Below are 17,689 nucleotides of genomic sequence, written 5' to 3'. Positions count from 1 at the left end.
TAGGCTCCGGTGGTTTATTATCTGCTAGCATTTAAAAAAAAGTCACATTTCAAACTCTCATTTACACTTTATTCTCCACTCAGTTTGGTACCAATATATTATACCCTTAAATAAAAAAGTCTGTTCATGGGGATGACAATGTAATTACTGTTGGTGTCTATATGTGTGGTTTCCAACTGGCTTTTAAAGGTGGGGGAAAGGGCCCTAGCGAAAATAGCTTTTTCCCTGTCATGTTTGGTGACTGTTCTCAGGAATGGTATATTACCAGTCAATGAAGAAAATCCATAAAGGGATATTAAATTTAAAAGAATGGAAACATGCTAGCAGGTTGATGAATAGAAAACTTGGTCCTATTTTGATAAATATTTTTAAAAATGAAAGTATGATGAATCTATATGCCTTTTAATATTGTGTTTTTAGTAATTACCACGCCAGTTGATTCAGTTAAATATTAGGCTACATGCCAAGAATAATCTAGATATTTTTCCTTTATTAAGCCATGAGAACTGAATGCTGAACCAATCTGTTGGCCATAGCATCTAAGTGACTCATAACCATTATTCAAACTGGAGGAATTTCTGGTTTAAGTCAAAGACACGATGAAACATAGGCATTTTTATATGGTCAAAGTGAGCAATCATTTAGAAATCACTTCATGAAATCTGATCAGCAACACGCTAATCACTTCAGGCAATGGGAGAAGTGTTAGAGGAACTGTGTGCCTGACTGATCCCGAAACGGGTGATGAAGGTGTTTATGTGCTGAACTGGCACTTGGTGCCTGGTAGGGAGGCGGGCCTTACCAAATCTGGTTTTGAACAATGATAACACCTATAGCTGAAAGAATTACTGAAATCTCTAAAGGAAAAATAAGCTTTATTCTAAGCCCGAAATTATCTCACTTCTAATTGCCTTCTTCCTCTCAGAAGCAGTTATTTTTCTAAATGATGCCTGATAATAAGCACTCATGATTTCTTAAGAAACTAATTATAAAAGATGCACTGCACTCAGGATCCCAAAATGGAGCTAGAGCTGGAGGCAGTGTTTCATGGAACTGGGGTATTTGAATCTCAGTCTATCTTGAAAAATCCTAAGTGTCAATCACTCTTTCTACCTGCCTGCCGTGCCCTTAACCTCATCTCTCCACTGTACAAAATGATACTTGAGGAAAACTGGCATGGAAAGCAGACCTTAAGGGTGAGGCCCCAAGCTTGGGAGTCCTCTGGTGTCCTATGGTCCCACCAGAATAGATGAGTAGGGACTTAGGCCAGGTCCTGTAGAGCAGTGAGGAGTTCTCTTTGGAGGTCCATTGCCATACAGATTTCAATGGGAACCTGCCCTTATAATGAGCAGCAGGGCATGTTCAAGAGGTCTAGGTGTCTCTGCATCTATGGAACACATGAAATATAATACATACTTAGCATTGAGGCTCAAGATAGAATATAGATCCACTACACACAGATATCAGTTCAAATTCTTAGAAATCCTAAAAATTCTTGAGTTATCTAAAACTCTAAATGACTTTTCAGAGTTGTGCAACGAACTGAAACTAAGCTATTTATTTATTCTTTGTCTTAATCTATATATCACAAATAGAGAAGGCAATGGCACCCCACTCCAGTACTCTTGCCTGGAAAATCCCATGGAAGGAGGAGCCTGGTGGGCTGCAGTCCATGGGGTCGCTAGGAGTCAGACACGACTGAGCGACTTCACTTTTCACTTTCATGCATTGGAGAAGGAAATGGCAACCCGCTCCAGTGTTCTTGCCTGGAGAATCCCAGGGATGGGGGAGCCTGGTGGGCTTCCGTCTCTGGGGTCGCACAGAGTCAGACACGACTGAAGAGACTTAGCAGCAGCATATATCACAAAAGGAAGTGATGACACACCTTAATTGGAACTTGTTTTTTATCTTTCTTATCTGATACATTCTTTTGAAAAGTTTCTGCTAAGATCCCATAAAGCAAGGTTCTTCATATTTCTGAAGGCAGTATTCCTTATGTTTACTTTAATAAAAAAGTTTTCTCCCAAAAGATTTGTCGCATTTAAAGTACAAAAACAAATACACAGATCCAGATGTCGAACCACACATACTTATCTATACATATATTATTTAGACCTACTTAAACCCATCTGTACATTCTAGTGTATCTACCTATAACATCTCTTGAATAAAAAAGCAACATATCTTTTAAGAAACAAACTTGGTAGTAACACTGCCATTTGGAAGGATATTTCACAAGAACAGGAGAATTAACCCAGTATAAATCCAGTATGTTTACTTGCACTTCTTAAAACAGTCTACAGGAATAATGAATAGATGAATCTACCAATCAAAGTCTTTGGGCCTAACAACTCTAAAAGAAAGGAATTATGAGAAGATATTTTATAAGGTTAATTACATCCTAAGAGATTATTCTGATTTCTTTTTTTTTTAAGTTTTTAAAGAAAAGACTTTATCTTCTCAAACGGCATAGCATTTCTAAGTCTTATTTTCTATGAAATTGTAATAGGCAACTATATCTGTTAAAACTGGTCACACAAAAAAAGTATATTAAACTGACTACTAACAAAGATAACCAATTTTTAACACTTTGTTAAAAGCAGTTAAAAAAAAAAAACAGTTCTTCAGGAGAAAAGCAGAAATTTTAGACTTGCCAGATACAGAATATGTGATGTCTCTGAACAGACAGACAGCCTCCTGATTGTGGAGACAAAGTTGTAACAGCTTCTTTGTTCTAGAATGTCACCTACCTCACATGAAGACCATAGGATACTAGGGCTCAGATGCCCAAACATCGCTATTCCAGGCACAGAACTTTCTCAGTGCCTAGTCCCATAACTGGGAACACACAAACATACACAAGAGAGATATGGGTCATTATTAAAATCAGATTTATATTAATGGTGTCACAGTAGCAACACAAAATGTACTGTCTCGTTTCCATAGGAAAGATTATATTTACACTATACACTTAAGTCTTGAAACGTGAACCCCCAAACATTCAGTTCAATAATCAATGAGTTTGCTGAGGGTCCCACACCGTCAAATCCTAATTCAGCAGAATAAAAGCCCCTCCTTGGCTGCCAAGCGCTGGCGATGGACTTTGTCTTGCTGCAGCTCTTCATGATTTGGATGCCAGAGTTTCATAATGATCCTTTCAATGTTGAGAGCATATACGGTATGGGTAGGAATGACTTCCCTGTGTACCTGGGATAAAAACATCAGCATGTCTCCAATTATACTTCAATATACTTATTTTTCCAACACAGAAAATGAAAGTAAGGTTTATATCAACAAAACACTCACAAAAAAGACACAAGCCTGTTAAGTTTTGAGCCAGAACTTAATAAAACCCAAAACAGGTAACAAAATAACAAAGCTCTGAAGGAAAAATAAGGGAACAAATTGTTTGTTTGTTTGTTTTTTCCTTTCACTGGAAAGGTGAGGAATGGGGGAGGTAAGTTAGGAAGGATTCCTGAGAGCAGGATTTGAAAATAAGGCTAGTATTAATGGCTTTAGTAACAAACAATAAAAACTGAAAAACAAAAGTCAGGAAATGGAAAAGCTAGTGAATATCTTTGTAGACTTGAAGAAACTTTGAACCTATCCATAAATCTAGATAAACCTTAAGGTGCCAAGAGTTACCTGCAAAGCTTCAAAAAGGTCGTACATGTTCACTGGAGGCAGAGACGCGGGCAGTGTGTCCCCCGAGCACGCCAGCAGGAGTGCAGCCTGCTGCTCAGCATCGTCAGGGGGCGGGTGGGACGCTGGGTTCTGACCAGCAAAAGGAGCGGAGAGGGCTGGAGGGCTGAAAACAAAACGTTCCAGAAACATTCCAGTAAGAAAGAGGGAAACCACTGAACAACCAGAGTAGGGACGGTCTGCTAGAAAACTTCTTATAAAATGTATCTCAAAATGAATCAGAAATCCAATTATTTTTCAGCCAGTGTATACATGAATAACCTACAATTTTCATTTTTAAAGGCAGCCCATCTCTTGGGCTGGAAATAAAATGCAGTACAACTGCATTTACCCTCCTCCCTCCACAAGTGTCAAAATATTTGTTAAGTCAGGATACAGAGTCAAAATTGTCTCCTGCCCTTAAAGAGCTTCTAGGTGGAAAAAATAATAGACCCTAATTAAAGGAAAATGAAATTGCAAACTGACTTGGAGAGGAAACTAAAGACAACAGGATCAAAAAATAACAAGCAAGGAAAGAAGATAAGGCACAAAAGCAGCAACGGGCAAACCTGGAAGGTAGAGAAAATGCACCCAAATTTTGCCAACTTCCCCAAATAGAACCCAGATATAACTGGGAAGACAAGCATGATTTTTGTATCATAATACAGTAGGAGACAAGCTATGCCATTCTGGAGAACACACAGGAGGTAAAACAGTGAGGAGGGAACCCGGAGGAAAGCACAAGTAGAGTGTGAGCGTGGGTTTCGGCACCAGACAAAGGCAGCCCTGATGGAGAAACAGGTGGCCAAGAATGAGGCAGGAGTCTTCTAGGGACAGGCTGGCAGGGAGAGAGGGCGGCTGGAGGCCTGGCAGGCCCAGACACTGCTCCAGCACTCACCCAACACAAGGGGCTGTTTTTCTCTAAAGACGAATGACCCACAAAGGAGAACAAATAATCAACAACAGATATGCTTGCAGGAGGTCGAGTAAATCTTCACCTATGGCAGTCTGAAACAGTGAACCCAATTTAAGCCAGTGCTCTTCAAAATGAGCCTTGTGAGTTGTGTTGAGGTCTGCAGAGCCATGACACAAGCACCAGCACCAGGCCCTCCCTACGGTGTCAGCACCGTCTGCTCTGACTCCCTGCTCAGCTCTCCCACCACACATCCCACCACGATCACGCCACCAGCCTTCCTTGCCAGTTACTTCTTCCCCATCACCACTCCAGCCAGCCTTCCCAATAATACTTGTTTCTACCTCTCTTCTCCCTGAAGAGAGACAACAAAGGGAAGGTAATCCAGGTCATCTCAGAGGGATGTTTCAGGACAGCACAGAGGTCCTGGGAGCCCACAGTGCAGAGAGGTTCCAGAGGTCAGAGCTCAAAGACCAGATCTGCCCAAGAGGGTGCCAAGAGCAACCGATGACACCCAGCCCAGGCCATGATCTTGAGCTCTAGCTACAAAAGCCAGGTAAGGACCTGGAGACACACCCACCACTGCTCCTCCCACCATCAAGAAACCCAACCCTGACACAATAACCACAGGCCACATTTCAGAGTGACAACTGGCCCACTCCCACCACCAAGAGGTGCTGCCCCAGGAGCCTTCAAGATGCACTGCCCTCAGAGTGGGGCCACTCGCATTAAACCACACGCCGCAGCCAAACTCTACAACTTTACTTTTGATCTACAGAGTACCAGAAGAATTCACTAGTTATGCAAGGAAGCAACTTGAGAAAATAAAACTGTACTGCTCTCAGAGTTACCCTAGACTCACAGAAACTCAATAATCAATTATTTAACAGTGGTCTATTATGTAAGAGTAGCATAACCAACTAGAAAGGATGGATGCAAAAATCACAAGAAACTTCATATACCTTTCTATTAAGCTGTTGTAAGCTACTACACTATTCTTCAGGTATGGCTGTGGGGTCACATTGCTACCAAAGGCATATTTAAAATGACCATCACGTAACCGGTAAGCTTTCCTTCTTGACACAACTGATGACAGTATATCTTTAAGGTGATTCTGTAAAAACAAGAAAAAAAAATGAAAAATAGCATGAACTGTTCTTAAAAGCAAACCATAAAACTTCCATTAACCAAACAATGTTTATTGGCAGTGAATGGAGACGTGAGAATGGCAAGCAAGTGCTGAAGCCAAATGAATGCTCACTAAAAAGCCACAGACCATACCAGAGTGGGAAGGCCTAGCAAAGAGTGAAGGGAGATGCACTGTTTTGATTTAGTTCTACTCAAGATGAGCTTGCTCTACAGAAATTTATTAAAGTCTTATACCTCTAAATTGGCTCCTCTCTCTCAAAAATGATTTTTAGATAGCTTTAAACAGAAGTACAAAAACAAGTAATTTTTTAAAGTAGCAAACTACCTTGAAGCTTGTTTGAAAATGGTACAAAATGTTTTAAGATCAGAAATATATGTTATAGTACCCAATCTACTAAAATCCTTGCATGAATAGAACCCTGGCTCTCTCAAAAGCCACATAAAAGACAGATATTACAGGAAATAAATAGGTATTAGGTATTTAACATCTCTTCACCTTTGTGACAGCCTAAGAGAGGGTTAGAGATTATCTGTGAAAACGGAGACAGACTAGTCCCAGACTACCATTATTAACAGCGAAGCCAGGGGGCATGGTATTTCAATTATACCAGTAAGATCATCTCATGTCAGGACATCATGGTACCACTTGTAACTTAAAACTTCATGAGATAGCTAGCATAATCTCTGAGGTACAGGCGAGGAAACAGAGCCCCAGAGAATCGCAAGGAAAGACCCAGTGTCCCCTGTCAGCACCTGTGCACTGTAGACCCCAGTGTGCGTTTTATCTAGTGACTGAATGAGTAAAATGAATGAATGAAAGCGTGTGCTGAGACAGACGCCCACGGTTTGGACACCACGCCTAGTAATGCTCTTCAAATGCTGTGCCACAGCAAAATCAAGTGATTTTAATCTTTAGGATTCTCAATCTGTTTTTTGCTTAGAAACTGTCCCCTTGTTATCAAGTTAAACATCAAAAGTGTTATGCCACCAGTAACCTTTTGAAAAGCTTAGTCTGTTAACTGAAGGCAACTGTTTGGATTGTGATGTTTCTCCCCTCAAGAGAAAACAATTTCAGCAAGGCAATTCTGAAATCAGAGTTCCATTTTAGTTCTTTTCTTGCAGTACGAACTCTGAATAACACACACAAGCCTGTCACATTCAATCTATAGGAGTGTTTTTGTGACACTAGCAAACCAACCTCCACCGCGTAGACCACAGCTGAGACAGCTTCTTCAGTGACGTTGTCCAGCCCGTGTTCGTAAGCAGTCACTATCATCCTCCCTTCAAGCTGACCCCGAGTAGGAAGCATCATTGTGTGGGAACAAAGTTTCAAGTCATCATCATCCTGGGGATCCTTTGCCACAAACTGCTGGGCTCCTGAGAGGGGATTCTGAGGCTGGAATCTATGCTATAGGTAAGAAAACTTCAAAATTATTCATTACATGGCAAGTAATAAGACACAAACAAAAGTAACCAATGAATTGGACCTGAGATCCTACAAATTAATGCCATCAAAACTAAACCACAAGAGTTAAAAAAAGGTAATTCATGCACAAATAATCACAGATTCACAACCATTACATATCAATAATGAAGACATGAGTTAAGGGGAATAGCAGCAGTATGCACAGTAGTTTATTCTATTTAATTAATTCCTTAGTAATCACAGAATATATGGCTCTGTGCTAAAAACAACAAATGGGGAGGAGAATATATAAAACTATTTTCAAACAAGTCAAAACATTTTAAGTACACTTGTAAGTAAGCAGATTCTGAACGCAGAAATATACGGTGAATGTTTCAGAAAACTGGTAATTTCTGTTACCAACATAACAGATCTAATAACAAATATTCCAAGATAACGTAGGGTAGTATAACTCTTCAGTTACATTATATTCCACTAACAATTCTCAACACAGAATCTTTTTAAGACAGTCATTAGTTTTTTTAAAAAATAGCCTTTCCCAATCTTTTCCACTTATAAAACCCCAGCCTTGCTCTGGGAGATGCTGAGAGCACATTTATATTCTCCATCATCAGCAGGAGATATGCCCCTGTAGCTTTTGCTTAAGTTCAGCTCACAAGATTTTGTAGCAAATATGGCTTGTCCTGTTTGAAGTCTGTATTATAAAAGCAACTTGCTTTTCCATTTCCATAAGTATATAGCATATACTTATGCTATAAGTCTTATAGCAAGTATAAGACTATTTCATATCAAACATGCTTTTTTAAAGCAAGTATGCCTCTCTGGAGATGCCGTTGCCCTCCAGATCGAATATTATTGATATAAAACATGGAGGAAAAAGTAGAAGTAAATAAATGTTTGTTGATATTTATCAATAAAGTACTCAATCAAATCTATAAAAGGCATAGGGAAACTTCGTTCCCTGGATATAAAACTGAAAAAGCAAGTTATTCTAAAATGTTTACAAATTTCATAGTCCAATGCCTTCAAGATTTCTCTGAGGATCCCCAGAAGGCTCAAGGTTTACCAGGGCATCACCAGGATCCTGCTGGAGGCCTTTAGGCCTCCTGGACCCTTGGAACAGAAGTCTTCAATCTGAGCAACATTATTCATTCCCAAAGATATTTTAGAGGAAAAAGAACACAGGTATAGTTCTTGAATCACTGAAAAATCCTTATATACTAATGACAACATATTAATAATTATGCAATAACAAACCAGAAGCATAAAAATTCAGACACTTTGGTAAAGAGGGTTTCAAAGATTGGGTCCCAATTTCAAATTCAATTAACATCTTTTCCTCCCCAAATAACATCTTTTTCTCTTCACCTTTTTTCAACTTTCCTACCAGAATTGTAATATTCATTAAAAAACTAAAGCCAGTTCTGTCACAACAGTTCTTAAATCAGTCATTACCAAGATTTACTGAAGAACAACCTACATCAAATTTCTGACGAACAGAAGAAAGCTTTTTCTTTCCCTTTGGTTTTCCAGGTTTGGCTGCAGAACCCCCTGTCCAGGGTAAAGATCCAGCACCCTCTATGAGACAGAAAAATAGCAATCATAAGAGAAAAGAACAACTGATAACTGCTAAGTTTGTTTTCCCTTTGGGTTAAAGAAGCATGAGATGCTCAAATGATGAAAATAAACAATAAACGCTTAAATTCAGATCTCTTTCTGCTTCTCTAAAAAAACTTCAAATTCTCTCAAATCTTTTTTTTTTTTCCCTAGCTGTAACCAAAATTGTTCTTTTAGGAAGACAAATTTGTTTTTCACGTTTTTAATTGTCTATGGGGTGCCTGTTTGCTTAATAGTAGCAGTAATATTATAAAAGCAGGACAGAATTTTCTAGTTCAAGATAGCAAACTGAGCACAAGTATTTGTCTCCTCTTCCAAGACCCTGCTAAAACAACAGTAGGGAAACGTAAATGGCGCGTGCACAAGAGACTAAAAGGAAAACGAGTGGCAGACCAAGAGGAGATCTCGCCAAATTCCAAGGACAGGCTAAAAAGGAGCCAACTCACAAAGTGGACGCGTGGAAGCTACGGCCTAAGCTGGGCGAGCTTGGTAAATAGGTGGAGCTAAGTTAACCTGACCAGTAGACATCCATAAAGAATCTGAATTTGTAGGTGAGGCCAGTGGAAAGCAGGAGGGATAGTACAGCTAAAAACAAGATTAATGGAGTATCTATATTGAAAAGTCACCCATACAAATGCCTTCCCTCATATCCAGGACTGAACTCAGTACAACACAAAAAAGATGGGTCCCCTGATCAAAAGTCAAGAATTTCAAGACAACCCAGGTACAGCACCAAAGCAAGTGCAGGCCCTTTCGAGTTCACTGAACAGTTGTTCCTGGCCCCACGCAACCAGTCCCGCTCACCCCTGTGCACAGGGAGGCCTATGTAACAGGAGGATGGAGAGCTCTTCTCCAGTTGAAACAAATCTTCTTGGCTTTACTAAGGTGGCTGGTGTGGGTACTGGCACCCTCGAGCACAGCCCCACTGTAATGCTGGCCTCCTGCCACTCTAAAGGGCAATCTCCAGGCAGTTTTATGCTTCATTCTTAAATACAAATCATCAGACATTTGATAGAAATCTGTAACATGGTGAGAAAGACCAAGCTAAACAAACAAAAAAATCAAAGTTATACATACACTTGAAAAAAATATCCCAAAGAATACTTTCAAGAAAAGACAATGCACATAAAGTGTCTAGGATACAGCTGTTAGGAGTCAACAAATAACATCATTAAAACCATCTTTCTTGCCTGGCTTAGAGAAATAGTAAGCAATTTGACCACAATTATTAACACACACACACAAATTATATTTCTATATTATACTTTTAGTAGAAATCATCTCTTTGTTGCCAACAAATATTTTAAGGAAAGATATTTTGGGTGTTTGATGGAGAAATAATCTCTTAAATTCCAATGTATCTTCATTTATTTTTAAACAACCAACAACAAACATTCAAGAGTATCAAAGGCTTTAATTAAAATCAGCCACCTGTATTAACAGCACTGCATATTCTTTTGGCAGTTTTTATTTCTAAGAGAAATTTTACATGTTCTTTCACCTGCTTTTTTATAACCATGTGGGGTAGATATTACAGTCTCATGGAAGCTCACAACATTCAATAATTAAATATATCACCTAAGCTAGTGGCAAAACTTAAACTTGAACCCAAGTCTCCTGACTCCTATCAACCAAAGTGTTTAATTCCAATCATCCCACTGAATCTTTTGGGTGTATGGCACTTCAGAATATATCTACCTAAAAAGTAAGATCCATCCTCACAAAATGTTGGCTTTTCTGATCAGATTAAATTTTAAACAATAAAGTGGATTATGTTTATGATCTAACAGGCAAAAGTCCACTTCTATTTAAATTAAATAAAACATCAGGCACAGTGTAGAATGTGCAGAAGGGGTATGGTGAGGGTTGGAGAGCAGCCTCCCTGGTCTAACACCAGTCTCCATAAACAAACGCTCTTTACCACTCTTCCCAGCAAGGGTAACTTCTCTTGAGTGTGAAGAATAGGCCTTTAGTATATCTTATCTGAATTCTCCATCTTACAACAGAGCTTAGCAGAGGGAGATGATACAAAATACTAGCCGTGTCTAGATAAAAGGGGCGTCCCTGGTGGCTCAGATGGTAAAGTGCCTGTCTGCAATGCAGGAGACCTGGGTTCGATCCCTGGGTTGGGGGAACCCCTGGAGAAGGAAATGGCAGCCACTCTAGTAGTCTTGCCTGGAAAATCCCACGGACGGAGGAGCCTGGTAGGCTACTACAGTCCATGGGGTCGCAAGGAGTCGGACACAAAGGAGTGACTCCACTTTCTCTAGATAAACATGGGCTTTTAATAAATGACCATCAGAATTACCACAGGCCCTTTAAAAGCAACAACAAAAACCAACAGTACCTTTAAATACAAGAGCCCAGGATAAGCTTTACCATGAGGCAAATTTTTAATGTATTTATTTGGTTTTGACTAACTGATTAAAATAAGATTGAAAGAGGTGACTTGTACCACTTAAACCTCCAAAAAACTAGGGGCAAAAAATCATTGTTTGTATCCATCTTCTTAGGCTGATGTGACAGACGTGGCTTCCGTGCACGTCCCTGCTGCTGCTGCTAAGTTGCTTCCGTCGTGTCCAACTCTGTGCGACCCCACAGACGGCAGCCCACCAGGCCCTGCTGTCCCTGGGATTCTCCAGGCAAGAACATTGGAGTGCTCCCTACCATGCTGCTATTCACCACCTTTGTTCTCCACCAACAGTTCGCCAAACACAGGCTGAAGCACTTAACCTTCCAGGTGCTAATATCTCACTGAATTAAGAACAGGAAAACCCAAGTTCTCAACACATGCTGTGGTTTATCCTCCATACATCCCTGGTAAACCTCTTCTAACCACCAAATGCCCTCTCTTCACTCTCCTCAGCTTCTTCCTCCTGACTGACTACTCGCCTCCTCACCTCTGGTTTACTTAAGTAATTGAAACCCAGTAAAGCCCAAAAGTCAATGTAAAGACAGTGAAATTACCTGCTTTAAAAAGGTCCTATAAAAGAATCAGCACTTTATAATAAAATGTGTCTTCTAAGCAGTTCAAAGAACATTTCATTTGCAAACACGTCTGTTAGAGGCAGCGAGAGCCTAGTAAAAGCCCGAGTTTGTGGCTCTGCTGACTGACATCCCTAGAGGTTATTTGCACTCCCTTACCTGGTGTAGACACCAAAATCTGACAGCGCGTGAGAATAGCCAGGAGGAAATCGTTGTGAGAGTGGACTGGAAGAGGGAAGATGGCCACAAGTCAAGCACACGACATTTACAACATACGGAAACCACTGTGTTAGTCTAGTTTTTAAAGACTTTGGATATCCCCTATTCTGCCATTCTTTACATTTACTTTTAAATATCCACATTATTTAAATGACCTTATATACCACTAAAACCAAAAAAAAAAAAAAAAAAAATTTAACTTAATTTATTGCAGATCTGGGAAAACTTCAGAACAGTAAAGTAAGTCCCCAGATTATTTTACCATTATCCTGTGTGAGAAGTCTATGAGCTTCAAGGTCAAACTCTTCTTTGCTGATCTTCTGCTTGAACCACAACTTTAAGTTAGCCCAGTATCTGCAGAGGCAGAAGCAATATTAAGAACCTCAGGTTTTGCTTCTTCCCCAAGTGCACCTTATCTCCCTCAACTCCCAGGGAAAGATGGAAATTTTGCATTCCCTAATGTTATGGACTGAGTTGTGTTTCCCCCCAAATTCATATGTTGAATCCCTAAGCCCTAGTATCACAGAACGTGACAGGGCCTTCAAAGCGGTAATTAAGTAACATGCTTATTTAATTTAAATGCAGAGTACATCATGAGAAACGCTGGACTGGATGACGCACAAGCTGGAATCAAGACTGCCGGGAGAAATATCAATAACCTCAGATATGCAGATGACACCACCCTTATGGCAGAAAGTGAAGAACTAAAGAACCTCTTGATGAAAGTGAAAGAGGAGAGTGAAAAAGTTGGCTTAAAGCTCAACATTCAGGAAACTAAGATCATGGTATCTGGTCCCATCACTTCATGGCAAACAGATGGGGAAACATTGGAAACAGTGACAGACTTTATTGTTTTGGGCTTCAAAGTCACTGCAGATAGTGACTGCAGCCATGAAATTAAAAGACACTTGCTCCTTGGTAGAAAAGCTATGACCAACCTAGACAGCACATTAAAAAGCAGAGATGTTACTTTGCCAACAAAGGTCCGTCTAGTCAAGGCTATGCTTTTTCCAGCAGTCATGTATGGATGTGAGAGTTGGACTATAAAGAAAGCTGAATGCCAAAGAACTGATGCTTTTGAACTGTGGTGTTGGAGAAGACCCATGAGAGTCCCTTGGACTGCAAGGAGATCCAACCAGTCCATCCTAAAGGAAATTAGTCCTGAATATTCACTGGAAGGACTGATGCTGAAGCTGAAACTCCAATACTTTGGCAGCCTGATGCAAAGAACTGACTCATTAGAAAAGACCCAGATGGGGGGAAAGATTGAAGGCAGGAGGAGAAGGGACAAGAGAGGATCAAATGGTTGGATGGCATCGACTCGATGGACATGCCTTTGAGTAAGCTTCGGGAGTTGGTGATGGGCCAGGGAAGCCATGGGGTCACAAAGGGTCAGACATGACCAAGCAACTGAACTGAACTGATCAGGGTAGGCCCTAACGCAGTGAGACTGGTGTCCTTATAAGAAGGGATTAGGATACAGACAAGAGACAGCAGGCAACAGCCAATGGGAGAGGCCTCAGAAAATAACAACCCTGCTCACACCCCGATGTCAGACTTCTAGACTCTGGAATGGTGAGAAAATAAATTAGTTGTTTAAGCTACTAAGGAGCCAGAACACCATCAGAAGAGGAAAGTCCTCCCTAAAAGGGACTGAGCGGTAGTCACAGAATCTGACCTGTAAGTCAACCAGCTAAAAACCGCAGCTGTACCTTTCCTTCCTCGCTGTTGCCTTTCCAAAGGACCTACTCCCCAGAAAAATACACTTAAATTATTTTAAAATATTATTAAAGTTGTCAAATATTGCATATTTGAAAGTTTCTGAGAGTAGATCTTAACAACTTACTGCCCAAAATGTATTAGTAAGTCTTTTGTTAACCTGAATATTATTGACCAGAGTGTTTCAATATTCACTTACATAACAAATAGATGGTCATAGGTATTAGTTTCTACAAAAACCCCCTAGTCAATATGTATTAAACGTTCTCATCACAAGAAAAAAATAATTTTTTAACTATATATGATGAGACATGAACTAGACTTATTATGGTGCTACACTGCAATGTATATACAAATACTGAATCATTAATGTTGTTCCCCTGAAACTAATGAAAAGCTGTATGTCATTTATACCTCAATTTTAAGAAAGATTTATATTTTAAAGTTTGTTATGTGTTATAGATTGAGGAGTGTAGTTTTTTAAAAGTGAAAACCAACCACTTATCATAAAAATTACTAGTTAACTGGTAGGAAAAAAGGATCCAATCTTTTATACCTTAACAACATTATTAAAAATAGGAGTAAAATACTTGATTTTTCACATCCACACCCCTTGTTTTGATGCTTAAGACAGCTACTTCTCATTCATGAAACAGGACTAATAATTACTTAGTACATGTTTTACAGTAACTTTGAATTCATGATTAGCTACTTTCTAATGCTCATTTGAGTTTCTAACAACAGAGTCCTAAACAAGACGGTTTAATGCTCTCACTGCCATCATTGGCAGTTTCTCCTGCTGTCCTATACGCTGATCAGCTTAAGTCTGGCTAACTATATACTAATTGTTTGAGTTCCTGTACTCCCCACCCCAACCCCGCCAGAGAAAATTCACAACTTTAATGGAGCCCTAAAGTTTCCCAAGACCCATTTCACTCAACAGTAAAACAAGTTTAGTTCTAGAACCTGGCACATTTTACCTGAGTCAAATTCATTAGTCAATAATACCTTCCCAATAGCAAACACTTACATGATTCCTCTGCCTTTTTAAAGACAAGAACAATTTAAAAGTGAAATAAAGTGCCACAGAAAGGCAAAAGTCTTTTCCTATCCCATTCTATACAACAAAAGAGGAGAGTAACATGAGAAAAACTTCATTATTTAAAAACCCTGTGTTCCTATTTTACAAGAAAGGATACTTTCAAACACTTCCTATTTGAAGTGAACTAAGGCAAGACTCTGCCAACCTGATGCTATCTATCTTTTCAAACTTTATAGCCCAAATAGCCAGCACTGGCTATCAAGTTGAAGATTCACTTCCCAATCCTGGTCCCTGTATTAACCTGTTGTGTAGCCATGGACAATTGATTGTTTTCCTTAAAAATAAGGAAAACAAAGTAAGCCAGCCTCTATATAGGTGAGGATAATGGGTGATGAGTATAAATGGACTGGACTAGGAAGCACTGCAGAAACCTGGGGAAGATTAAACAACATATGGCTAAATCATCCAAAAAACAAAGCATTCATTTGAACCCGACACTAAACTAAGTACTATACAGAGTAAGCTAGCAAAGCTCATGTCTTTCTAGAAGCTGACATGGGCAGACAACCAGACGTGAAAGACATTAGGACAACAGCATAAATAGGAAACAACTCATGCCTAAGATCCTTATACACCTGATATCTTTTATCTACAAACAAGAACCACATTTAAATGGTCAGGCTGTACAAACCAAGACAAACTACTCAAGCAGGATGTGTGAGAAAATATTGTAGGACAGACTGCTCAACCAAGAAGTACTTTTTAAGGAGCAGAAGGAAAAAAAGACAATGGAAAACATTAATAGAGAACAACACTGTACCACTAACTCTTCCTAGCACAAAGGTATATTTTGATTGCATTCTTAATGGAGATTCAGCTACAGATGCACCAAATTTAGCTTCGGCATCTATATTTGACCAACATCTGATAGCCAGCGTTGATCTTTAAAGACCAAATAGGAAACACTAATTTCAATATTTCTAGTGACCCGTGTGAGAAGTGTGGCTTCACAGAGGGCATCATCGCATCTAATCAGTCAATTATACACACAAGCCAAGTTTACTGCAGCATGAAAACATTCACTTTCAAATATTTGTAAGCATCATAAATATAAGAGTGACAAGTCTATTGTGCTTAAAAAGTGTAAATTTCAGCGGTCAGTATTACAAAAATAAGCTACAGTAATTGATGACAGTAAATTTTACTCATTAAAATAATTAAGGATTTTTAATTAAGTAAGCAAGGAAAGAGAAAGTCAACATGCATATTAAACTAACTTCAGGTAAAAATATTTTATCTTTGGGAGTCAATTAATGTTTATAAAAAATTAAATAATTATGCCCCAAATAAAAGATTATTAAAATTTAATTCCAGTGTTTCTAGTTTGATTTATTATTGTTCCTAATAAGAAAATAATCTTTAAAAATTATATTTTGTTTTTAGTTATTCCATTTAGTCCATCGGTGTTCCAAGAAGTCTTACATGAGAATTCTGTGTATCTTGGTAAGACACAAAGTAGACTGCCACATCAAAATTTCACAAGAAGGAAAAACCAAAACTCATGTATGACATCCAAGTTAAGTAACTTCAATTCAGTTATAATAAAAAAATAAAAAGATGAGAAAGAGAAAGAGCGGAGAAAAAGTATCCCCCAAACACCCTGCATCTCTAGAAACATTTCAAAATAAGTGCCTACTGAGTACTGTAAAACGTACAGAATATCACAAAAATCATCCAGCAGCAACACAGGCATTATAATCTTAAACCTTTAAAATTGGCTTCTAATATTTTAGAAAAATTAAAATGTAATCATACTGTTTTGAAAATTTCCAAATTTGTCCTTGTACTTCGGAGGGTTCCTTCTATGACTCTGGCTTTGTCTGAATTACTGATTTTACACTCAGCCATTTCGGCGATTCTGACCCGACTATGTACTCGGTCCCCTGCTATAACCTGGGTGAAAGTCTCTGGGAGCTTCTGGGATCCTTTGCAACCCCCCGGTAAGGTTTCTGAGCGAGAAATTAGACACGAGGACCCCAATACTGCCATGACTTTTGAAGAGTTAAGATCTCTGTCCTCTCATCTATCAAACGGGATTGATAACTGTACCTACCTCAAATCTCTGTTGCGAGGATTAGATGAGATAGTACATCTAGAGCGCTTTAAAGGTTCGCTACTGCAATAACCACTGTAATTGCAGCAGTGTTCAGTGACTATTTCACCGGAGCGTCTGTTTGCCTTCCGAAATGGCTTTCTGTGTCTTACCCACAGTTCCTGCACAACACCTGAGCTCAATAAGCCTCCGCCTCCACGAAGCCCTCCGCGAGCCGGCCGCCTAGAGACGTGCCGGCTCGGACTAGGCCGCTGCTCAGCGACGCGCGTCCCGCACTCCCGCGCCCTTGCCGCACCCGCCCAACAGGCCCCTGGGCGTGAAGGCGTGGAGTACGCCTTGCTCGCCCCACCCAGGGCAGAGCCTCGAGGGAAGGCGCCCGCCCGGGTCCCGAGCAAACCGGGGAGGGCGGCCCCTCCAGCCGGGTGCGTCGGGGCTGCCCGCCGGCCCCCGCCGGAAAAACCCACAGGCGCCACAGCCCACGGCGCGAGGGGCGCACAGGCCCAGCGGCCGCGTGGAGCCACTCCACGATGGGTGGGCAGCCAGAGGCCGGGGGAGCGCCCGCGCAGAGATGCGGAGGCTGCGTCTGGGGAGTTCTTACTGTTTCACGTTGTCCCCCAGGGCCTCGCTCAAGTTCTTCTTCGCCGCCTCCAGCTCGCTCACAAAGGTCGCCATTGCTCCCCACTTATCAGCCCGACCTCAGACCTCTCGGCCACAGCGACCAGCAACCGAAAAAACAACCCCACGAAGGCTTGGGCTCCGGCGACGCCGTCTGCTCCCGCCTGCCCCGCCCCCAGGAGCTCGGAAGACGGGTGTTCGGTTTTCAGC

The 17,689-nt window shown here is 40.4% G+C and overlaps 1 protein-coding gene across 1 annotated transcript; it reads right to left on the bottom strand.

Moving 5' to 3' along the window:
- Positions 1-1,886: 1,886 nt before the first annotated feature.
- Positions 1,887-17,671, bottom strand: TADA1 (transcriptional adaptor 1). The gene is made up of 8 exons (XM_027526840.1): positions 17,463-17,671; positions 12,253-12,344; positions 11,931-11,996; positions 8,650-8,747; positions 6,942-7,151; positions 5,557-5,708; positions 3,646-3,808; positions 1,887-3,207 (listed from the first exon to the last, which is right to left on the bottom strand). The coding sequence occupies exons 1-8, from the start codon at positions 17,534-17,536 to the stop codon at positions 3,055-3,057; spliced, it is 1,008 nt and encodes a 335-aa protein (XP_027382641.1). The 5' UTR covers positions 17,537-17,671; the 3' UTR covers positions 1,887-3,054.
- Between the last annotated feature and the right edge of the window lie 18 nt (positions 17,672-17,689).

The sequence above is a fragment of the Bos indicus x Bos taurus genome, chromosome 3 (assembly GCF_003369695.1).
Source record: "Bos indicus x Bos taurus breed Angus x Brahman F1 hybrid chromosome 3, Bos_hybrid_MaternalHap_v2.0, whole genome shotgun sequence".
In the NCBI taxonomy this organism is placed as follows: Eukaryota; Metazoa; Chordata; class Mammalia; order Artiodactyla; family Bovidae; genus Bos; species Bos indicus x Bos taurus.
This window is presented reverse-complemented; position numbering and strand designations above follow the sequence as displayed.